A 23,387-nucleotide genomic window follows, 5' to 3' on the forward strand; every position below is an offset into this window, starting at 1 on the left:
AATAATAATTCACAGAACAGCTCACACATCTATGAAGACATTTTGAAGCACAGAACTCACAGACAGAGAGAGGAAGAACCAGGAAGTTTTGGAAATCTTTTATTTTATTTATTCTCATTTCACATATGTCCACACATTACCAAAAAAACCTACACAAAACGACAAGGGCAGAGACAGTGGCGTAGCTAGGCCAATTTTGGTCAAATGTTTTAAAGCCCACCCAAATGAAAATTACAAAACAAAAGTGACTTTCTATCTGAATCACAACAGCGTGATAGATCGCTTTGCCACTCTCAAAAATAAAAGGAATTCTTTGATGCTTCCACCTACAAGTGTCTGAAAGACAGACTTTCTTTTGGGCAAGGGGACCTGTGTCCTATTAGAAATTGGTGTCAGTGTTTTCTCCAATCATTCAATGTTTTTATGATGATAAATGAAAGAAGAAAATATGTCTGTTGCTTTGTAGTTATTGCCTTCTCAGCTTCTTTTTCACAGAGATTAGCAAGTATAATTATAAATTCACATCCAAATGAAAGAAACTGGGATTCCCGGCTCATGCTCCTTTTTGAAGAATAAAGTTTTCAAAATGAAAATATTTCACTTAATTGTCATTGGTTATGGTATTTTTTATACTTTGATTGATTGATATATTCTTCATATTAGTGTTGAGAGTTATTATTCATGTGTCCGACTACTTCTTCTACATGTGTGTGTGTGTGTGTGTGTGTGTGTGTGTGTGTGTGTGTGTGTGTGTGTGTGTGTGTGTGTGTGTGTGTGTGTGTGTGTGTGTGTGTGATTTGTTACATCCCAGTCCTATACAGCAAATTACTGATGAAATTGTGGCTCAAGGATTTCAAAGATTTACTCCACAATTCAATGCAAAAAAATAAATCTAGATTTCATTGGTTGTTCAAATGTGGTTACTCATTATGGAACTTGGGCAGCTTGTCACCAGGGACAACCACATGCTCCACCCCAGTTTCCGTGATCACCACCAGGTGAGCCACGCCTCCGCTGACGTTGTCTCTGCCCATTGCCAGAGCAAGAGCTGTGAGCACAGGGACAGAGGGATGAAGCAAAGGGACGGCAGAGGAAGAAAGACAGGAACAAAAAGCGGGAGAAATATAGGTCAAGTTGAAGAACCACAATGTACAGTTTGTAACCTTTATACACCTCCGAACAACTACCAGCTCACTACCAAACATTTAATTGAACTTACATAATGGATTTCATTATAATTATTTTCCTTAAGTGCTAACAGAAGCCTTTTCATAAAAAGGTGTAATATGCAACACTGCAGAACCTTGAATATTGAACATATAAGAACATAAACTTCCTCTGAACTGAAGTCTGAACTCTTTCCACTGAATATAAATCATTTCAAGTTAAATTGACATATTTAGGTCATAATTAAGATTATTTCAAACTGTAATTTTACATTTCCAACCATAACAAAGCAAACATTTACTGAACTTTTTTAGCTACATCCTTGTACATTTTAATTTAATCACAACCCTGACATCAACTTACTGACAAAACAACTATGAACTTATTTAGGTTTGGGTACACAAGTGAAATAATACAACAGTACCATTAGTGGCAAACTGTAGGCATTCCTCTCTGCTCATGTTGGGTTTGTATTTGGCGTCAACGTAGCCGTAGATGTAAGTGCTGCCTGAGCCACCGATGGTAACCGGCTGACGGATTAACATCCCACCTAGAGACACGACGTACACCTGGAGAAGGATGGAGAATATCAGTAATAGTTAGTTGATGTATCATAATCACTGCTGTTTGACTGTCTTCACAACCACCAACCTACCTGTGGTCCTTTCTTCTTGTCCCAGCCTGCTGTGATGAAACCGGCCTGCAGCTCGTCTTTGTTTTTGTAACACAGTTCTTTCAGCACTGATGCTGCTGCTATTACCAGAGGAGGGATCTCCATCTGGACACTGTGGATAACAGGGGTCAAGAAAGATCAGGGCATGGGTCACATTTTAAACTTTGTGCTGTAGGAAGTAGAAGAGACTTTGATTGTATTATGTGTTCTCTTGGATTCTCAAATTATTTAGTAAAGGTGAAGAACTAGTGTTACAAGTGTGTTTGCTGTATACTGTGTGTGAGAGCCGACTGTTGGAGCACATACAGGAGGGTAGTTTGAATGCACACAACTGTGTATGATTGTCTCCGCCTAGGAGTCATGGAGGAATGAAATGAACAAGAAAATAACCAGTGGGATTAATTAAATATTATTTCAATGTGCTGTGAAAATGTGATGAGGTTTTCTCTGTGTTCCTACTCGTGTAATATGTGCCAATGTATTGATGTATGAGTGTGTGCGTGGCAGGCACCTGTGGAGGGACAGGTGGAACTTTGCAGCCTTGGTGACGGCCTGAGCATCTGCGAGAGAGCCAGCCATGCAGCAGAAGATCTGGTCATGAACCTGAACCACCTTGTTGATTGTCTTCGATGATACATATTCCCTGAAGAGAGAAACATTTAATAAAATTATGTAAAAAGGACAATATTTCCTTCTGAATTGTGGAGTAAAAGTATATAGTAGCCTACTCAAGTAATGAACAATATATTTGTACTTAAGTATAGTACTTAAAGCAATACATAAAAACGTAACTGATAAAGTTTTTAAGTTTATATGAAATGTAGTTTTTACTGGAAAGGTGTAACATGCAGAAGTTACCATATTATTTAAAACACGTTGTTATTATTAGCAAATGATGCGTTTAACAATAAGTGCAACTTCAGTGTCTATGTTCAAAACATCCTCACCCTCCAATGGAAGCCCTTGAATCTGAACCAATCACGACCCCTCCATCAAAAGTGGCAGCCAGGATGGTGGTCTGCGGGAGGAGAGTGTGGGTGCTGATACATTTTCATCATCCAGCAATAAAGAAGTAGTAATATTAAGCCAAATATGACAGAAGACAAAATATAACCCTGGGATCAGGCGTCTTATTTCTCATGGTGTCACGTCCATTCAGCAGACTGAAGAAGGCTATGAATTCTGGGATTTAGAGTTCTACGAAGGAATGTTTTTTTCAGGGGATATTAAGAGAAAATTAAAGTGTAGCCAGTTTTTGCTTTTGTAGAAATGTAAAGATTAAACTCGCTCAGAGCTAAAAATGTAAACAATTCACTGATAATAAAACACGTGAAATGTCCGGTCGACGTCATTTCACATTGTGTTTGGTTACTATTCAGGTATAGTATCACCTGTTCATCCGCACAATCGGTAATCGATCTTTTTACAACTAATAGGCTTGGGTATTACTTCAGTAGAGGAAGATACGAGTGGTCCGGATTTACTCACCCCTGTGCTGACTCCTTTGACTTGTGAGTCCATGCAGCGTTTCTCCATTTTCACTCCTAAATCGAAAGAGAAGAAGGAGAGGTAACGCTCAGAACAGCGACCTCAGGCGTATTGAGACGCGCAGAGAAGCCGCAGTCCAGTATCCAGTATGGCACTATCAAATGTCCTCGAAACCCCTGTACCTGGGTTTAATTTCGACAACGCAGCAAGGTATGAGATTCTTTTTTTTAATGTCTGCTCAGCAGCAAACTGTATCAATAAAGAAAACAACAAATAAACTGTCGGTTACGCTGAGTTTTCACTGCGATCAAAAGTGAAAGTAACTTTTTCCTGCTTGTTTATCAGTTTAATCAATGAAGCCGTATAGTGATGATGTGTTCACGGTTATTATATCTATAATATATATTCATCAGTTGACGCCCCTGTTACCCCCTCCTCCCTCACCCTCTCTCTAGGAATTCTGCATTAGAGGGTCTTTTTGATGGAGGACAAACCCCTAAACCTCTGAAAACAGGCACCACCATTGCAGGAGTGGTGTTCAAGGCGAGTATATGAAGCTGTGTAAACTGCACTAGCTAACTATTAATGGACCAAACCAGTGACCAGTCCATGCACCATGAATTTGATTCTTAACATTGTTATTTAGAGTAGGTCTATAGCAGATTGTTTTTTACCTTCCAGGCAGCCATTGTTCTCCTTTCATTCCAGTATAACATAAATATAAACTTGCAGAACAATTTAACTTTAAGATGCCTTAATTATTTGTGTTTAGAAAAATCTAAGTTACTTATTGTGTATGGTGCTGTAGTTGTGAGCACAGATTCTCCATCACACAAATGGCACGTAAGTTAAGTTGCTAGAGGGGAAAACATTCAGAAGACAAACAATAACTCAACATGGACATTGCAAAAACATTGATGTGAATTTGGTATTTTCATGCTTTAAGAATGTTTTTTATGTATATTTACATAATTGGTAATTACATCTTGGTTCTGAATACTTTGAACAATGATCAACAGTAGTGTAAAATGTCCACAGCTGTAATTAATGGGCTTAAACATGCAAACACTCTGGTATGGGCCTATAAGTGGTTATATAGTGTGTGTGTGTGTGTGTGTGTGTGTGTGTTTGTTTTACATTTTTCAGCAGCACAACATTACAGATCATTTAGCAGACGCTCTTATCCAGAGCGACTTACAGTGAACTAACTACAGGGACAGTCTCCCTGGAGCAACTCAGAGTTATTAAGTACCTTGCTCAGGGGCTCAATGGTAGCAGCCCTGGTATTGAACTCACAACCTTCTGGTGTTATATTTGGAAGTTGTACCACTAGGCCACCAGCAGCCCTAATATATGTTATTCATTCAAGCAGTTGCACTGGAGCTGCTCAGTTCATCAGTTATCCCTAACTGGTGACTGGGCAGCTCCACTGGAACAACCTAGATTGCAGTGCCTTGCCCAATGGCACTCAAAGGGTAGTTGTATTAGAGTGAAGCACTCTCTGTTTGGAGATGTTGTTGGAATGCATGTCAAGCACATCAATAACATTTGAGTAATAAACTTGGTTACTAATATCCCAATTTGTGTTGGTGCAGGATGGGGTGGTGCTGGGAGCAGACACAAGAGCCACCTCCAGTGAAGTGGTGGCCGACAAGATGTGCGCAAAGATACATTACATTGCTCCAAACATATAGTAAGTCTCATACACAGTACACTGAGACCATGAGCGGAGAAATCTAAACCTTTGAAATACTCTCACTTTAATCAGTCTGTGGTGTTCAGTCCAATTCCAGTTGTTTTGCAGTGAAGGGATACTTTTTATTTGGTGTGCTGCACATTTTACCATTAACTCCCTTCTTTACTTGTGATTTACTACATATCCCAGAATGCCCTACTGTGATCTTGTATTAAGAATGAAGGTTTGCCACATAAGAACAGTTTCATCCTGCAAGTACACAGTCTTCTCCTATGGTGACTACTTGTTGAAAAATCTACTAAAGAGAGCCTAACACCCTATCTATGACAGATTGCCCAAGATGCAAGGTGTGGTTGCATTGCATTCTGGACTATTGAGGCTACTGTGGAAGAAGAAATAAGTAGATTTGTCTTTTGAATTGACAGATTGGTCTTGAACTTGAGGCCAGCCAACAATTTAAAAAACAAATACTCAAGATACTCCTGGGTTTATAAGAACACAGACTTTAGATACATTGATTTTATTTGGATGGAAGTATTTTAAGCATGTTTTCATTTAAAAACAATATTTGTGATAAAATGAAAAAGCTCTGTAAACCAGAATGAAAATTATTATAATCGAGTAATTATGTTGTTAATTTCTATTTTGATAAGTTCTATAACACCTAACATGTCCTCACAGGCCTCAGACGGCCCATGTGGAGTCTCAACCCGGGACCTAAAGTCAAGGACCCTCTGGCAGTGAAGTCACAGTCTTAACCACTGGACCTCTTGTGTCACTCAAATAGGACAAACTTAACAGAAATGGAGACTTCAAATCCATCAACATTTAATGGTCACACATGTACACAGCACAGCACTCACAGTGCAATTTAGACTCTGCATTTAACCCATCCTAGTATTAGGAGCAGTGGGCAACTATTATATATACAGCGCCTGAGAAACATAATGGTGCTCTGGTGCCTTGAACCCTCCGGTTTCAAAGCCAAGTGCCTACAGACTGTAGTATGAATGATTGCTGTAGTTGTTGAAGAAAATGAGTGTTTTGAGAAAGAAGCTGTCACTCTACTTTTCCCTCTTTTTCTTCTCTTTAATCTTTTTCTCTTTGTCTTCCCAATTCTAATTCTTCTCTTTCTCTCCCTAGTTGTTGTGGAGCAGGTACAGCAGCCGATACAGAGAAGACCACAGAGCTTCTCTCCTCCAACCTCACCATCTTCTCTCTGAACAGCGGGAGGCACCCTCGTGTCGTCATGGCCGTCAACATACTACAGGATATGTTGTACAGGTTTGTGACGCACACGCACACACACACACACACACACACACACACACACACACGCGCACACACACACACACACACGTACTTGTATTTAGAGGTGTGTAAATTACATAATCATAAGTTTAACTCACAGTTGTTGTTTATTTAAAATGTGGTGTTCATCAGTCTTCGTATGTTTTGATCTCTGTGCCCCTCAGGTATCGCGGCCAAATTGGTGCCAGTCTTATACTGGGAGGAGTAGATTGCACTGGGAACCACCTGTACACGGTGGGACCATATGGGAGTGTAAACAAGGTGCCTTTCCTTGCAATGGGTATGTGACAGAACTCTATTCTATTATAGTTTGTGGCACTTTTTCTGTGACCTCTTTCTCTTGGGCTCTCTTGCTGGTTGAGATTTTGTGATGCTCTTTTCTCTGTTCAGTCCTGTTCAGTCGTGCTGGTTATTACTGCCTTGTGTTTCAAATGTGTCATTTTATGTATGAAATAAGTTTTCTTTAGCAACCACACGCCAAGTGTTTGAAATAGCAAATGCAAGAGTTTATATAGATTGATTACCTATCAATGCCAGATCAAAATATGCTCTATTTTATGTGTCAGAGATTATAATTATGTTCTATAATACCTATATAAATTACATTATACATTTTAAGTTGCTGCAGTTATGCATTTTATTCAATCTCAGACTACATCGAATCTGTTTCATCTAGCTTCACTTTGTGTCCGTGCAGGATCTGGGGATCTGGCTGCTCTTGGGATTCTAGAGGATGGGTTCAAACCCGACCTGGAGGTACGCCACATTGACAGATTTTGTTATATATTGTGACAATAATTGTTAGTTGTGATCATTTAGATATGATCTTTTAGGAATCTTTAATTGAGTAACTGCAGTGCTGTAGGCCAAACAAGCCTTTATGTTATGCAAACAGTTGAGAAAATGTACAACAACAATATAAATGAATCCTCCTCCCTGTTGAATTGTGTCTGTTACCAAATATAAATAGTTAAAAGAGTGTGGAGGCATTTGGGAATTATTGCAGATGGATTTGAAAATGTGTCTGTGTCTTCTCCTTCATGTTCTATGTTGTTCCTCTCTCCATCATTTCTCTAAACTCTCTCAGCTGGAGAAGGCAAAGGAGCTGGTGCGTGATGCCATCCACGCGGGCATCATGAGTGACCTCGGCTCAGGCAACAACATCGACATCTGCGTCATCACCAGACAAGGAGCGGACTACATCAGACCCTACCAGGAGTCCGAGTACAAAGACAACAGGTAGGCCAGTATGAGTATGACGTTATTCATACTCTCTAGACAGATTATTAAAAAAAGATTTTAAGTTGAACCATGTGAAATCAGCTTTCCTTCTCAGAGAATATGTTCAGTCTGTGTGTGTGTGTTTGTTTGTGACTTACATGTAACCCTTTAGCGTTTTAATTCTTAAACAACGGACCACTTTAAGAACAAAACAACAGTTTTGAATATCAAGATCGAACAAATGATTAAATATATTATATATTCTGTAAAACAAAACTATGATTGATCAAGCATCACCCATGTATCGATCTATCTCTTCCTCTCTTCTAGGAAAATGAAATACAAATATCGTTCAGGCACGACATCAGTTCTGACAGAGGAAGTAGTCCCCTTACAGCTGGAGGTTGTACAGGAGACCGTGCAGCAGATGGATACAGCCTGAGCCTCACAGCACAATCACACCACAACATCAGCAGTAAAACAAAAAGTCTTTAATTGTATTACATTATTATTTACAACATATTTTATATAAGTAGTGAAACATCTCAGATATTTGATTAACATTGTCATCATGTTTTTTTACTCTGCTGCTATGCTTCACTGTGATGTGGAATAGTTCAGAAATACTGCAGGCCTTAAGAGAGACTGCTACAACGCCATACTGAGACAGTAACATGTTTTTACAATGTGGGATAATAATAATAATGGAAAATCATTTAATAAAATTATATGTGACCCCTGTTGCTAAATTCTTTTTGTGTTTTGTAATTATTTGTTGACTGTAATAGTTGAAGCCCCAAACAGCAGCCCAGTTGCCTACTTATGATAACACCCAATAAGGCCTTATTGACTGCTGCATATTATGTTCATTTTTATGTCATACTTCACCATTAACCAACTTCACTAGATTGTGTATTTTTATTAGTATGATATATATGGGTGGCTTCCCCAAACCTGAGTGATGCTTTTCCGCTTAGAGACTGATGATGAAACAAACATAGTGCTCTCCTATTGGTTAATACGGTTTTGAGCCATCTTTCTTTTATTTAAATAAGAATTTAATAAGATGAATATCAGTTTTGGTTTTCTATTTCGATCGATTAACTTTTACTAAAAATAGCCAGGATTGGCCAAATGTATTTGCGCATCTATGTTGTGTTACTGACTCTTTCTGCATGATCTTTTCAGAGGACAGCACCAAAATAAAATAGTTTTTAAACCCTTTCACTTTCGAATTCTTCGTCACGTAGCCTAAAGTACAAGGAACTTATCCTTGACGTTTTGTTAGTCGCATTCGTCATTTTGAAAAGCCTTAGCACTTAAACTATAGAATATAATTAGAATATACTTTATTCACTTTAATACGTAATGGCTCTTTTCCAAGTAACTGGTTTTAAGCCGTATGCTGAACTCCGTGGGCAGATTCTTCCAGCAGGACAGACGCATCTCGTCGACCGGACCAACCACTACGATTTCGGGACCAAAACTCACGAATTCGCTTTGCCTGTGGGCGTAGACGTGAGTATCAATTCAGCAAGTTTAAAAAAGCAATGATATGCTGAATCTTATCCGGTAAACTTGCTCCAAGCGTGAAGCGTCAGACGCGCTGTGCTTCAAGTTATTTTACGCGTCTGTGGTTCAGTGTGGTGCAGGTCTGCGTCTTGTGAAATGTCATATCATGCATTTATCTTAACTATCACGAGTTATTGTCAAAGAATATTAGGTTATGATATGTATTACACTCATCTTACACACACACACACACACACACACACACACACACACACACACACACACACACACACACACACACATTATATGCCATTATACATCAGGCGTCCAACTGAAATCTTTTCTTTGGTTTCATTTTAGCCTTCAGGGTTTCTCAAGTCCTGCAACCGTGACGGAGGTGTGAGTATAGACCTGAACCACGGTACGACCACCCTGGCCTTCAAGTTCAGACATGGAGTCATCGTGGCTGTGGACTCTAGAGCCTCAGCTGGCCGTTACTTAGGTAAATACGCATGTCTGAAAATATATGTAAAACTTATTTCTATTCCACTCCTGTGAAATGTAAGAAAAGATGGAACTGCCAAAACATGGGGGCACACTGTGCAACGTATAGCCTGTCAGTTGTCATAGTCTGACAGTCTATCAGCTCTAACGAAAATGAGTGACATGACCCAGTCAGTCATATTGCCCAGCCAACATCACAATACTCTACATCATATCAAAAGACTCTCATCAACTCAAGGAACTCAGGTCTCAAAGAGGTGTGGAGCTTTGAAATGTAAAATGCCGGGACCATGAGGTTACAAAATGTAAATTGTTGAGAAACAACAAGTGTAACCAAAGTGCTGCTACACTGGGCTACTTCATGCTTCAACCTGTATTCTTGGTCACTTAATGTCTCCTTTTCCCAAATGTGCCACGGCTCTGCAGCATCCAATGATGTCAACAAGGTCATAGAGATCAACCCCTACCTGCTTGGCACCATGTCAGGCAGCGCTGCAGACTGCCAGTACTGGGAGAGACTGCTGGCCAAAGAATGCAGGTCAGTTTTGGATATTTGTCCCATTGTCTGTCAGTCCCTAATGTTCTGGTTGTGTATTGCATACTGCTTGTATCCTATGTGAAATGTGTCATGAAGTTGTATACATAGTTGAGTAATATCTGATCATTCACAATGAAAGAAACAGGAGAAAGCTCTCGGATTTCTCTTTGTGGCGGCAGTAGCTCAGTCCGTAGTGAAGTCTCCATTTCTGTTAAGTTTGTCCTATTTGAGTGACACAAGAGGTCCAGTGGTTAAGACTGTGACTTCACTGCCAGAGGGTCCTTGACTTTAGGTCCCGGGTTTAGTCTCCACATGGGCCTTCTGAGGCCTGTGAGGACATGTTAGGTGTTATAGAACTTATCAAAATAGAAATGAACAACATAATTGCTCGATTATAATAATTTTCATTCTAGTTTACAGAGCTTTTTCATTTTATCACAAATATTGTTTTTAAATGAAAACATTCTTGAATTACTTCCATTCAAATAAAATCAATGTATCTAAAGTCTGTGTTCTTATAAACCCAGGAGTATCTTGAGTATTTGTTTTTTAAATTGTTTTCAATGAACTAATCTGTCCCACCTGCATGACTGATTTGCTTATGAAGTGATTGGTACGTTGTTTTATGTTTTCAGGCTGTACAGGCTGAGGAACAACCACAGGATCTCTGTGGCTGCTGCTTCCAAGCTGCTGTGTAACATGATGCTGGGTTACAGAGGCATGGGCCTCTCTATGGGGAGCATGATCTGTGGATGGGACAAAGAGGTAAGCTGTGTGTGTGTGTGCGTGCGTGCGTGTGCGTGTGTGAGTCTTACAATCAGCAATGAAAACATTATAATCTAATTTATCATCAGTCTTTTTGATGACTTCCCGTAAAGTGAGTGAAACGTCCTCACTGTGGTTGTAGACGCTTGTAATGTTGCAGTTCAAGCCAGGAGAGTGTTTGGGCAGGATGCTTAATTTGGATGTTTTCTGTTTCTGTTAAGATTCCTGTATAATAAACAAGTGATACTGGAGCATTATCATTTATTCTATTTACTGGTAATGACACTTATTTGACGATAAATCACTTTAGTTATATTCACATGGCCTACATCGTTATAAAACTATTAGAATATAGACACCACTTAGAGAGAAAAGGCTGCACTTAGCAAACAGTCAACAAATAGGGATCAATGCAGCGAAAAGGTTACAGACTGTAATTATTTTTTGCATGATTTTTAACACATCACATCTTGAACACGCACATAAAACCACAACATATTTAAATATTAACTACATCTCAATATGACACATAAAAGGTACCATATGGTCCGAAGCCACCAGCTGGCCTATATCTCAAAACTCTTACATTAAAGTGTTATCACTGTGTTATCACTGGACATTAGTGGTGTTATTATTGCCACATCTCTATTTGGAAGTATTGCTGTAATCAGTAACTGTCCTGTGTATAAAAAGATATTTCAGCAGAACATACACTGACTGTGCTCTCCAGGGCCCTGGTCTGTACTATGTGGACGATAATGGGACGCGTCTGTCTGGCTGTATGTTCTCCACCGGCTGTGGCAGCAGTTACGCCTACGGTGTGGTGGACAGCGGTTACCGGGACGACATGACGGTGGAGGAGGCGTATGAACTTGGCCGTCGGGGCATCGTTCACGCTACACACAGGGACGCTTACTCTGGCGGGGTGGTCAACAGTGAGTATACTCTGAGAATGATCCGACATTTTGCTTCCGATTTTGCATTAAGTATATTTTATATATCTCTATTTAAGACGTTCTTTTTTTGCCACACTAGCGGAGTGTTTGTTGGTACAGTGATCAGTCGTTTGGATGGATTGTCATGAAATCTTGTACAGAAATTCGTGGCTCCCAAAGGATGAAGCCTACGGATGTTATTGATCCCCTAACTTTCCCTCTAGTGCTACCATGAGGTTCACATTTAGTTTTTTAGTTGAATATCTCAACAACGTTTGGATGGATTACCATAACATTTAGTACAGACAGTCATGTCCCCCTCAGGATGAATTGCAACCACTTTGGTGATACTCTGACTTTTTATCAACCAAAATTTTAAAACCAATGACATTCCCATCCTCCTCAGCTGCACACCAAGTTAAGTGGTAATAATTTATTTATGTTTATTTTTAATTTGAGGATAAAGCCCTTGAGATCCATCATCTAGTTTTCAAGGGGATCCACAGACATAAAAACATGGAAGAAATAAATACATGAACAAATACAATAAAATGATCCAAGCGACACAAAACAATCAACATAATAACATCAACACACACGTTTGAGGACTCTCGCTCTATTGCAAACCACACGCACTGTATTTCTGTTACAAGTGTTCATCTGCACAACACTAAGGAGAAATCAAATTAATGAACACTGTCAATCAAAAAACACATGAAAGTACAGAGTGTACGTATAAACTAAAACCACAGGCCGGTGCATAATGTGTGCTCGTCTGTGTCTTGTGTGTTTTCTAGTGTACCACATGCAGGAGGATGGCTGGATAAAGGTGTGTAAGGAAGATGTGTCACAGTTGATCCACCGCTACAGGAAGGGAATGTTCTGAGTTTCACCTCTACACCCAGATCATCCTCAGCACTTGGAATAACTTTTTCTTGTTAATTATTTCAAGTTATTTTTACAAAATCATCTTGAAATAGTTTATTTGGATTTTCTTACAGCAGAGAAAGGAAGTGTGTGATCTGTTTCTGATTTTGGATGAATGAAATGTCAAAGTATGAAATGCTACGTAGAACCATTTCCATTTCTTTAGCTACATATGAAGCTAAACTTAGCACAATCACTTTTTAATTCAATTGTTTAGACTTTGTTTGGTTATTGTTCTTCATAGAGTGTAATGCAGCCACTGTGTATGTTGATGCGTACATGGTTCTGTGTAGTATTTTGTGGTTTATGCTAACCTGACATCCTGTTAAAATAATCTTTACCAATACAACATACAGAACCAAATAAAGACTGTTGTTCATCTCACTGCTGTTGTGTAACTTGATCCGATACATTATATTGCTTCATGATATAAAGTGTCAGGTACAACATTCATGAGAATGATGCAGTATGTCATTACTTAAAAAACAAAACAAAAGGCATTTTCAGCCTCTAGTCAAAATATGTTGACATGTGGGTGATGTGTATATAGTATAAATAATATTCCACTTCATGCCTTTGACCATGTCATCACATTTTAAAAATGAGGAAAATCTATGTTGCAGCTTTTTGAAATATATATATATTCTATTTCTGTATTGAGCTGTGGAAGAGACACTTTAGATGCATCACCTGATCTGACGTCTGGTGAAATGTGAGCCCAAATATGCAGGATGCCAAACCTTTCCAGATTATTACTGTAGAAACTACGTTATATCACTTAATGTAAAGAGTACTTTTGTATTTTTAAGTATGGTTTATTATATAATTAATAGTTTAAAGCATAATATAAGTAGGTAACGCAATAAGAAATGTTGACACAACACCTGTGGTGTGATCTGTTTCCATGCAGAACTCAGCCACATAGGTTTTGCTGATGGAGGTATGTTGGTCACATAAAAGGAAAGGTCATCAACTTAATCTTTACAGGTCTGTGAGGATGTTTGTTTTCTATCACATAACATAAACTGCAAATAAACATATTGCTATAAATACGATATGTATATGAACAAATACATTAAAAACCAAAGGCAAGTTTGGGTCACACCAGTTACCAACTGTAACTATATGTATGTATGTATACACTATGATATATAATGGGTGAGTGCATCTGTTCGGGACATTTTATACTGTAAGTATAACCTACAGCACATTAAATCCAGTTAGAAAAATAGAGTTGAGAGTTTAGAGGAGCCACAGAACTGGACAATTTCCAGGACAGTTGTAATGTCATCAGTTGCCAGGCAGATTTCAGTACAACAGGTTTCAGTAGGGAACAAAGCACCACTCTGTGTCTTGATATGTGCAGTGTGAAGAAGAGCTTAGTGGCTGTAGAGTCATACACGTTGATAAAAAAACACACAATAAGAAATAGTAAGAAATCATGAATCAGTTGTTTTAACATTATTTTGTCAATTTGCCTCCTATGAGAAACAAATAACATCTTAATTGTGTGTTAAGACCTTTCTTATTACAGACACTAAAACACCATACGAGAGAAAGAGAAGGCAAGTTTCACAAAAACGGTCTAAAACAAACAAAATTATCTTTATAATTTTCTTGTGTGAAAAGTCAAATTCCCTTTTAAACAATCGTAAATTTGTCTAAATAATTTAGTTCTTTAGTTTAACATCTACAGAGCACGTTTATTTAGTTTATGTGACGCTAGTAAATACTCAGGCAATATTCAAATAATGGTAGCCACAGTCTCAGATGTGTATGTGGAGTCACAAAAAGAAACAGACATTTAGAATATTGGGATTTTATTGAAAATCAAAACACCAAAATAAAAGGGAATGACATAGCGGGGCAACTTCATTAGACATTCACCTTCTTAACCCAACACAATAAATCATTTTCAACGTCGCTGCTCAATTTCTATTTTTACAAAACGTCCCTTGTCCCTAAATACGAGCAAGAATATTTCAAACATCACATCACACAACTGTCCTTGTGCTGAGAACACAAAACAAATTATGTTTCAAAGCAGATCAAAGATATTATGAATAAAATCTACTGATTAATTTAGAAAAAAATATTATTTGTTTCTACCTGGGTGAAATCAAAACACATAAAATAAATTGTGTTGGTGTGTGTTTATGTGTATATTTACATTTGTCTTACCAATATTGATTTTACAAGAAAAGCCCAACAGCAGACATGTTTAATATTGTGTTTTGCTTCTCTTCACATGAGAAAAAAATTATCATCTTTATTTGATTTACCAAGCAAAACAAGAATTATCAGAATAAATACCACTTCTTTTATGTCAAACTAAATTATCCAAATAATTTGATGACATTTGGATTTGTAAAATATTTGTTAACAACTTTTCTAATTAGTTTTCTCTGTAATCAATGAGCATCTACTAATAGATTACAAACCCCAATATGATGAGTTTATGATATGATGATGAATAACCAAAGGATTCCCAGCTTACGGAGGAGAAGGTGGGGGCACAGCTCCTTGATCCAGGGCAATATTTAACCAAGAACCTAAAGACACAAAATGTCAAAAAGAGAAAACACAATATTTTACCATAAATGTTAAAAGAGTTCAATTCCTCAAAGCCAAATATTTACAACATTTAGACCTCAAATATCCATAATTCAGTGGTTTAAGTGTTTAGTAAGTATTTAACTTCTGTGCTTCTGAAGTAACATTATTTGTTTGTATTTGGTTTGACACTATTTAAATAAAGTGGTCACGGTTTGTCTAAAGTTAATATTTGAGTTTAACACTTTATCTGACCTGCTGATGTGAAGGCTTCTGAAAGCATCTCACTTCATACAAAACAGTTTCCCTCCGTGTTATAGAAAATGTGAAAGATGTTCTTTGCAGCTACAACGTGTCACAGAGGTGTCACAGCGGATAAAGGATCACAGACGGGTCTTCTGCACATAGTTTAGGGCGGCTTTGTTCAACAACAGGTGTGAATAGTTCATGTCCCATATGAAGCACCTCACTGTGTGCAGGCTGCTGTGTTCATCACTGAGAGTCTGGATTCAGTTTCTCAGAGGCCTCAGATCTGCTGTCAGGAGACGGAGGGCATTTGGCTGAAATGAAGAGCAAAGAGAACAAAGGATTTATTCATCCACTGTCCCCGGTACAAAATATAAACGGGACAAAACAAAGATTAATCCGATTAAACCTAGAAAGTCCCAAACACTATCCACAACAGTGGAGAACTGTGCGACTCCTCTCTACTGTGAAATACAAAGTGAAGCGTCTTTAACATAATATATGAAGGATGGAAGCAAACATGATGAAATATCAACATATAATGAATCATCTTAAATATGAATTCCCTCATATCATCGTGACCCTGTGGCTCTGAGCCTCACACCGCTGACTGTTGAAGCTTCACGTTCACGATCCAGATAAAAGCTTCAACTCAGAGCCTAACATCTAAATACTGACAACAAACAAAGGAGACAAAGTTTCTGTTCTGCTCTCTCACCATTCTTCTTTTTGTAGCACATGAATCCAATCACAGCGAGGACGGACGAGAGCGAGAGCCGCCACAGCAACAAGGATGTAAATGATGACGAGCTTCTCTGTGGACGCAAAACAACACAAAGAGTCACAAACCTGAAGAGATGAAGCAGGTTAGAAGAGAAGAATCACGTGACAACAGAACCCCATCCTGTGTACAGATGTTTGTTTGTCCTGCTGCTGTTGTCCATGTCATCTTTTATACTTGTACATAATTACTGCGTCTATGCTCGAGTATCCTTGTCTAGCTTGGTTGTCTTTGTTTAGCTGTGTGTCTGTGTTGCTATTTGGTCCAATGAGCTTCTGACAATCAGAATATAATGTTTTTACAGTAACTATAAGAAAACTAGACCAATAAACTTTATTCTGATTTATTTACTGACAGATAAATACATCCGTCCAGTTATTAAATCATTTTTATCTACTTATCTTGTAAAACTGAGCAGTAGTTCAGTCAAAACAGTGTCTATGATCTCTGAACTGTGATTTAAAAAGTCAAATTCATTTACAAAAGGTGGTAAAAAAAGAAACCAATTTCTTTTAATAACATTGTGTTTCGTATGTTTCATTATTGATCATTTTCTGTATCAATCAAAGCAAAGTAAACAGTGAACAGGCAGCACTAAATACATCTTGGTCATAAATGTAAAAAGTGTTCATGTGCAAAAACTAGATGAAAGAAACTCGACACCAAAACAATTTCAGGAAACAAAACTTCTGATCCAACACACGTAGAAATACACGAACTGCAGGACTGTTAGAGCTTCACCACTTCTGATACAAGTCTTACCTTCGTTGCTCCTGATCGCTGCTTTGTCCAGTCTGGTGGTGATGTCGTGCTTCACACCATAGAGCTGAAACACACAGTCGTACCTCCTCCAGTCTTCAGCTGGGACTGATGAAACGTTCAGGTCAACACTCATCTGGAAGGATCCGTCGTGGTTGGGGAGGATCTCTCCGCGCTCCACGTTCTCATGAAGCTCCTCTCCATCTTTCCTCCAGAACATCTCGGCTCTGCGAGGGTAGAAACCTGTAGCGTGGCAGCTGACTGGAGAGGAGGGAGACTTCTGGAGGAGAGACACTGAGGGGAGGTCTGCAGAGAGAGACAGTTTATAGCTTCTTTATTATTGTTTAATGTTTATAATATCATCACTCCTGTTTGATGCAATGTATTAATAATGTGTTGTAAACCTCACTGCAGTGTAATAGAGAAGAGAAGGGAGGGACAGAAGGGAAGACAGATAAAGAGAGGTGAGAGGGTGAGATAGATCAGAAAGGGAGGAGAGCAGTGAGTGAGGGAAAGACAGTAAGACAGAACATCAAAGTGCAGCAGAGAGAAAGAGAGAACATGGAGGGAAAGAGTGGTGATACATGAGCAGCAGAAGCTGACAGAGGAAATGGGTGAAGGGGAGAGGGAGGGAGAGATGAGGAGGGTGAGAACATGAGAGAAAAAGAAGATGTTGTATGTTGTTGACATGTATTGTAATGTTACTGTTAGTGAGAAACACAGAAGACATATTAACATTGTTGTGTCCATGAAACTACATCAGCTCATGTGATCTACCTGATCTCAGCAGAGAGCTGCTCCCATAGTGCACATACTTCTTCAGCCACTCAGGACACACCTGGGTGAGGTAGTGTTTCTTCTGTGCTATTAAAGCTTTGTTATGATCCCACTTGTGTTTGGAGATGACAGCCTGTTGTTCTGGAGCGATCCATGTTTCTGTCTTCAGGTCAAATGATATGAAGTCTTCTCCATCATAACCATACTGTTCATAACCTTTAACATCATCGGTCTCATCGTCCCATTCACAGCCGTACATCCACTGGAAGATGTGGACACCTGAGAGAGGGGGGGGGGGGGGGGGGGGGAGAGAGAGAGAGAGAGAGAGAGAGAGAGAGAGAGAGACAGAGAGACAGACAGACAGACAGACAGAGAGACAGACAGAGAGACAGACAGACAGACAGACAGAGAGACAGACAGAGAGAGAGACAGAGACAGACAGACAGACAGGCAGAGAGACAGGCAGACAGACAGACAGACAGACAGGAAGACAGACAGACAGACAGACAGAGACAGACAGACAGACAGACAGGCAGAGAGACAGACAGAGAGACAGACAGACAGACAGACAGACAGACAGACAGACAGACAGACAGAGAGACAGACAGACAGACAGACAGACAGGAAGACAGACAGACAGACAGACAGGCAGACAGACAGAGACAGACAGACAGACAGGCAGAGAGACAGACAGAGAGACAGGCAGACAGACAGACAGACAGACAGACAGAGAGACAGACAGACAGACAGAGAGACAGACAGACAGACAGACAGAGAGACAGACAGACAGACAGACAGAGACAGACAGACAGACAGACAGACAGACAGGCAGACAGACAGAGAGACAGACAGGCAGACAGACAGACAGAGAGACAGACAGGCAGACAGACAGAGAGACAGACAGGCAGACAGACAGACAGGCAGACAGACAGACAGACAGACAGACAGAGAGACAGACAGACAGACAGACAGACAGAGAGACAGACAGACAGACAGACAGAGAGACAGACAGACAGACAGACAGACAGACAGACAGACAGACAGACAGACAGACAGACAGAGGATTATTAATCATCAATGATTTATTAATTAACCATTTACTGGTTTTAAAATGACAGAAAACTGCCAACACTGAAGAGAATTTAAAATAATATATCAAATGTTTGGTACTTAAATAAAAGACTTGAAGGATTATTTGATGATCAAAATGTTGTCAGTTAAGATTCTGTTGATCAACTAATTGATAAACAGTTTCTGCACTTTATGTGTATTATGGGATGGACACACTGTGTATCAGAACAGTTCATCTAACCTGTTGCTCTGCTTCATATTTAGTGTTTGAACTCATTATTCTTGTCATTAATGATTATGGAATGAATATTTGTCTGATTCATCAAAGAATTGTTTACATTTTAAAATGTCAAGAAATAAAGAAAAGGTCCATCACAAGTTCCCAGAGGCGAAGCTGAAATCTTCTAATTGCTTCTTTTGTCTGAACACTGAACAGTATTTCATATAAAATCATATAAAACAGAAAAGCAGAAAATCCTCATATTTGAGAAACTAGAACTAAAAGATGTTTGGTTACTTTGCTTAAATAAAAGACTTAAACTCTTATCTGATTATCTAAATAGTTGTCACTAAAGTTTGTGTTGATGAACGGATGAATGGACTTCTTGTTTCAGCACTGTCTCTGTTTATTATGGGATGGACACGCTGTGGTCAGTACTGTGGCGTCGTGCTGTTACACTGTTTAAACCTGTGATCTGAATGAGACGTTCACCATGTCGTCCTGTCAGCCAGCTTTATAAAACACACTGCTCCTCCTCTCAGATGAGGACCCAGCAGAAGCAGCCTGCGTCCCGTTTACAGTCCTGCGCCGTAGTTTAAGAAACCAGGCAGTAATGTTCCTCTATCAGCTGTGGGATGTAAAACTGCTGTGAGAAACAGCTTCCTGCAGCAGAGTTATTATGGACCACCTCACTGTGGGCACTTCAGGAGAGTTATTCTCATCTCATCAGACAAAGTGTTAATAATGTCTGCTGGTTATTATGGGATGGACAGAAACTCTGGATCAGTGTAGTATAGCAGCATCCTGTCGTCTCAGTCTCACTAATGTTTCTATTGACTGTGTTTCAGACAAGAAAAGTCATCAAACTGTTTAATACACGTGAATACACACTCAGATGAAGAGTGGTGTGTGTGTGTGTGTGTGTGTGTGTGTGTGTGTGTGTGTGTGTGTGTGTGTGTGTGTGGTAACATCTGTTGACTAAAATACAGGATGAAAATATAAACAACATTTTGTCAGTAGAAAGTGAAACATGAACAAACCTCCAGTTTGGTTGAAGCGCTGCTTTGCAACTTCAATGTTGTTTTTGTCGACCTGCTGGTCATTCACACAGATCCTCAGTGTTCCTGTCCCAGTACTGAGGATCATCTTCTATGACTCTGCTCATCCAGTCCTGTTTGGGTTCTGCTCTCTTGGTGTTACTGTCATAGTGATACATCTGAACTTCATCAACCAACCCAACAATCACAACTCTGGGAAGTTTGGGACTCCAGAAGACGAAGTGTAGAAATACTTCAGAGAGTGAGTCACTGTAACAAAAAGTAAATTCACTTTTTATATCACAGTTTTATAAATCACTGAACATTGTTATTTCCCCGAACACACAGATTAAAAAAGAACGACAGTGCATTCAAGATCCTACTAATCTCTGTCGTCAGTAAATACAGAAATATGCATAAATACATTTATTGCTCCAGAAACTCTTTACTTTAATATTTCTGATGAATGTGTCTTGAAATGTGTATTTATTATGATATAACACATAAAAGAGTGAACTCTTTAGATCAGGCAGTCGTGTATCTGACGTTCTTAGATAGAAAGCAGTTTGTAGAAACAGGCGTCCTGATTGAAAGTGTGAGCTGGATATCTCACTGTGACCTGAAGCTCCAGTTTAGTTTGCAGTTCGTGGTCATTTCTTCTTCAGGACGCATCATCAGCAGTTTACACGCCTCATTATCAGATCACTTTGACGTCTGAGATCACAAACCTCTGAGCAGAATATATACGCTGGATTTTATTTCTGTATTCAACAGATAGAAACATTTGCTCTTTGATTATATTTCGTCCCTTATGATCTCTATTTTATGTTTTATAAATTGTGACCAATAACAACTTAAGTTTCTTCTTCCTGAAGGTTTGAATTACAAATCTGATCTCTGAGTTTCTTGAAGCTAAAGTTCGCAGCACTTATACGGCTGGAAGTTTTGTTTTGCTCTTTTCTTTGCTGTTTGTTTGATTCTAAGTTTTTCTTTTATTTGAATAAAACAAAGAAAGACCAAGTCCCTTGTGTTCCTCACTTTCATACATCTTGATTTATGTCAACTGAAGAATTACATTTAACTTGAACTCCCAATATCTTTAATAACAAATATTGTGTGTGAAACTAAATCTTCTGAATTTTTATAGCAAGCTCAGAAAAATGTTATTAGACACATCTTTATATTTAGGAAGGTTTTGTTAAGTAATATTTGATCTCTCATGTAGACATGTTCTACAGTTTCTATTAATATCAGTTATATCAGATTAAAAGATGATCTTTTACTAATTAAATCTAATATCTCTGTTAAATTCAAACATTGCCTCCACCATGAACTAATGTTTCATTTCTGTGTCCTGATACTAAAGTTTATTCCACATGAGATTTAAAGTGTGAGCAGAGTAAATGTTCAGCAGTCTGCTGTCTGAAGCATGTCGATCATATTCCTCTTCAACTGCACTGAAAAATAACTTTACAAATCTGTCCAAGTATAAATCTAATTCTGTCACGTAGACCAAATACCTAAGCAGTATATATTTCAGGCTGATATTAGTATAAATATGAAATATGTATTACTTGGTTACAGATGTCTGTTTATATGTTGTGTTGGGAACTTTGATGTGATTGAGAAAAGATATTTAATGAGAAATGATATAATTATGAAGTTACATGATATTAAATATTGTAGCAACAAAGCAGGAAGTAGTTTGTCTTCAGCAGGAAAACAACGCCATCTACTGACTTGTAGAAATAGAAATGTAAAAGCTACACAGCAGCCTGTAGAGGTGTTCAGATGAAGCATAGTGACGTCGTTCAGACTGTGGACATGTTAGCTATGCCTCATGAATAAAAACAATAACATATATGTATATAAAACGGTCATGAACATCTTCAAGAGTGAAACAATCAAGTGCACTAAATATAGTTGTGAACAGTTTCGACTTGTTCTTGTGTTTTCTTTAGTTATCTGAGTGCACTGGACTGTTTTGCGCTGCGGAGACAAGCTGCCATGTTAGCATTAAGATCCATCAGCTGTCGGTCTCCATGGTCCTGAGGTTAGAGAATAATGGCCCAAATAAAAGACAGGAGAGGGAAAATCACTTCTACCTTTTACTAAAACACATATAGGCTATTCGTTTTAGCGACAATTCAACAAACCCGAGGGATCGATCAATGAGCTGCACAGAAAGGATTAACTCACGTGAACTTTAACATGATGGGTTCGTTACTTTTCTAACATTTCCTGGAACTTAACGACTGTCAAAAGAACCATACACTGATGGTTTATAAAGACATGAAGCATTTCTTCTTTTACAATCAACCAACTTTAAAAATAAATATATAAATAAAAAGTCTCAACTCACGTGCGGCCGCGCCATGTGGGCCTGTTCCCAGGAGGAGGAGAAACATCCACATCTTCATCTTCAAATCATCCGAGGATAACATGTTTCTTTATCCAGAGGAAAAGACACCGTCCTTCCAGCTCGTGAACATGGCTGAAATGAGGGCGAGACAAGAAGGGGGTTAAATTCAAGCTCCATCTGAGCCAATGGGAATTCAGTGTGAGCATCAACGTCACTTGTAACCTGGTGAAACTGTCCCGCTGAGGTTATTAACGAAAGTGAAAGTAAAGAGATGTTATTGAGCCTGTAACAGGATGGACACATGCGAGACTTTATTCTGCTTTCTCCTTTGTTCAATATGAAAGCAGTATTATGCTGATCAGATCTTGTGTAATGATTTGCAGTGGTGGACTGTAACGAAGTACATTTACTGAAGTACTTTATTAAGTACACATTTGAGGTACTTAACTTTACTTGAGTATTTTCCTTCTGTGCCACTTTATACTTCTACTCCACCTTCTCAAAGGAAACATTGTACTTTTTACTTAATAGTAACTTAAGTTTACTATTTCATTTAAATTAAGATTTTTACACACAAAACATTTGAAGAACTTGTAAAATAGGATGTTTTGATGTTAAACTATCCAACATTATATTTAAGTACACCTGAAACAATTAGTGGTTTGACAGAAAATTAATTGGCAACAACTTTGATAATTGTGACATTTTGTTTTGGTAAAACGTTTCATAGTTACAGATTCTCAAATGTGAAGATTTGCTGCTTTTCCTTTTAATTATTATTATTTTATGAACATTTTCCTGATTTAACTTTAATACTTTTACTTGAGTAACATTCTCAATGCAG

The 23,387-nt window shown here is 38.6% G+C and overlaps 4 protein-coding genes across 4 annotated transcripts; 2 read left to right on the top strand and 2 right to left on the bottom strand.

Moving 5' to 3' along the window:
* Positions 1–83: 83 nt before the first annotated feature.
* psmb12 (proteasome 20S subunit beta 12) lies at positions 84–3,400 on the bottom strand. Its single transcript, XM_029443886.1, has 6 exons — positions 3,329–3,400; positions 2,788–2,858; positions 2,352–2,483; positions 1,823–1,952; positions 1,592–1,736; positions 84–1,048 (listed from the first exon to the last, which is right to left on the bottom strand). Exons 1-6 carry the CDS (start codon positions 3,374–3,376, stop codon positions 921–923), a joined length of 654 nt encoding a protein of 217 aa, XP_029299746.1. The 5' UTR covers positions 3,377–3,400; the 3' UTR covers positions 84–920.
* On the top strand, positions 3,397–8,308 carry LOC115016196 (proteasome subunit beta type-7-like). The gene is made up of 8 exons (XM_029443884.1): positions 3,397–3,538; positions 3,784–3,871; positions 4,924–5,021; positions 6,168–6,308; positions 6,500–6,615; positions 7,033–7,091; positions 7,423–7,574; positions 7,887–8,308. The coding sequence occupies exons 1-8, from the start codon at positions 3,477–3,479 to the stop codon at positions 7,996–7,998; spliced, it is 828 nt and encodes a 275-aa protein (XP_029299744.1). The 5' UTR covers positions 3,397–3,476; the 3' UTR covers positions 7,999–8,308.
* Positions 8,309–8,779: 471 nt separating this feature from the next.
* psmb8a (proteasome 20S subunit beta 8A) lies at positions 8,780–13,121 on the top strand. Its single transcript, XM_029443885.1, has 6 exons — positions 8,780–9,074; positions 9,429–9,570; positions 9,999–10,110; positions 10,746–10,875; positions 11,606–11,810; positions 12,608–13,121. Exons 1-6 carry the CDS (start codon positions 8,925–8,927, stop codon positions 12,694–12,696), a joined length of 828 nt encoding a protein of 275 aa, XP_029299745.1. The 5' UTR covers positions 8,780–8,924; the 3' UTR covers positions 12,697–13,121.
* Positions 13,122–14,888: 1,767 nt separating this feature from the next.
* LOC115016195 (class I histocompatibility antigen, F10 alpha chain-like) lies at positions 14,889–22,616 on the bottom strand. Its single transcript, XM_029443883.1, is given in 10 exon segments — positions 14,889–15,289; positions 15,756–15,850; positions 16,255–16,297; positions 16,299–16,351; positions 17,080–17,382; positions 17,854–18,132; positions 20,185–20,251; positions 20,253–20,392; positions 20,395–20,451; positions 22,544–22,616. Coding segments are annotated over 9 exon segments (1,068 nt in total). The 5' UTR covers positions 22,602–22,616; the 3' UTR covers positions 14,889–15,289; positions 15,756–15,782.
* Positions 22,617–23,387: the final 771 nt, after the last annotated feature.

The sequence above is a fragment of the Cottoperca gobio genome, chromosome 11 (genome assembly GCF_900634415.1).
Source record: "Cottoperca gobio chromosome 11, fCotGob3.1, whole genome shotgun sequence".
Taxonomy (NCBI): domain Eukaryota; kingdom Metazoa; phylum Chordata; class Actinopteri; order Perciformes; family Bovichtidae; genus Cottoperca; species Cottoperca gobio.

Coding starts and splice junctions, on each gene's coding strand:
- psmb12 (XM_029443886.1), bottom strand. CDS start 3,376: ATGGAGAAACGCTGCATGGACTCACAAGTCAAAGGAGTCAGCACAGGG. Junction 2,859..3,328: donor TCAAAGGAGTCAGCACAGGG/GTGAGTAAATCC, acceptor CTCCTCCCGCAG/ACCACCATCCTGGCTGCCAC. Junction 2,484..2,787: donor TCAAGGGCTTCCATTGGAGG/GTGAGGATGTTT, acceptor TTCTCTCTTCAG/GGAATATGTATCATCGAAGA.
- LOC115016196 (XM_029443884.1), top strand. CDS start 3,477: ATGGCACTATCAAATGTCCTCGAAACCCCTGTACCTGGGTTTAATTTC. Junction 5,022..6,167: donor TACATTGCTCCAAACATATA/GTAAGTCTCATA, acceptor TTCTCTCCCTAG/TTGTTGTGGAGCAGGTACAG. Junction 6,616..7,032: donor GGTGCCTTTCCTTGCAATGG/GTATGTGACAGA, acceptor GTGTCCGTGCAG/GATCTGGGGATCTGGCTGCT.
- psmb8a (XM_029443885.1), top strand. CDS start 8,925: ATGGCTCTTTTCCAAGTAACTGGTTTTAAGCCGTATGCTGAACTCCGT. Junction 10,111..10,745: donor CTGCTGGCCAAAGAATGCAG/GTCAGTTTTGGA, acceptor TTATGTTTTCAG/GCTGTACAGGCTGAGGAACA. Junction 11,811..12,607: donor CTCTGGCGGGGTGGTCAACA/GTGAGTATACTC, acceptor TGTGTTTTCTAG/TGTACCACATGCAGGAGGAT.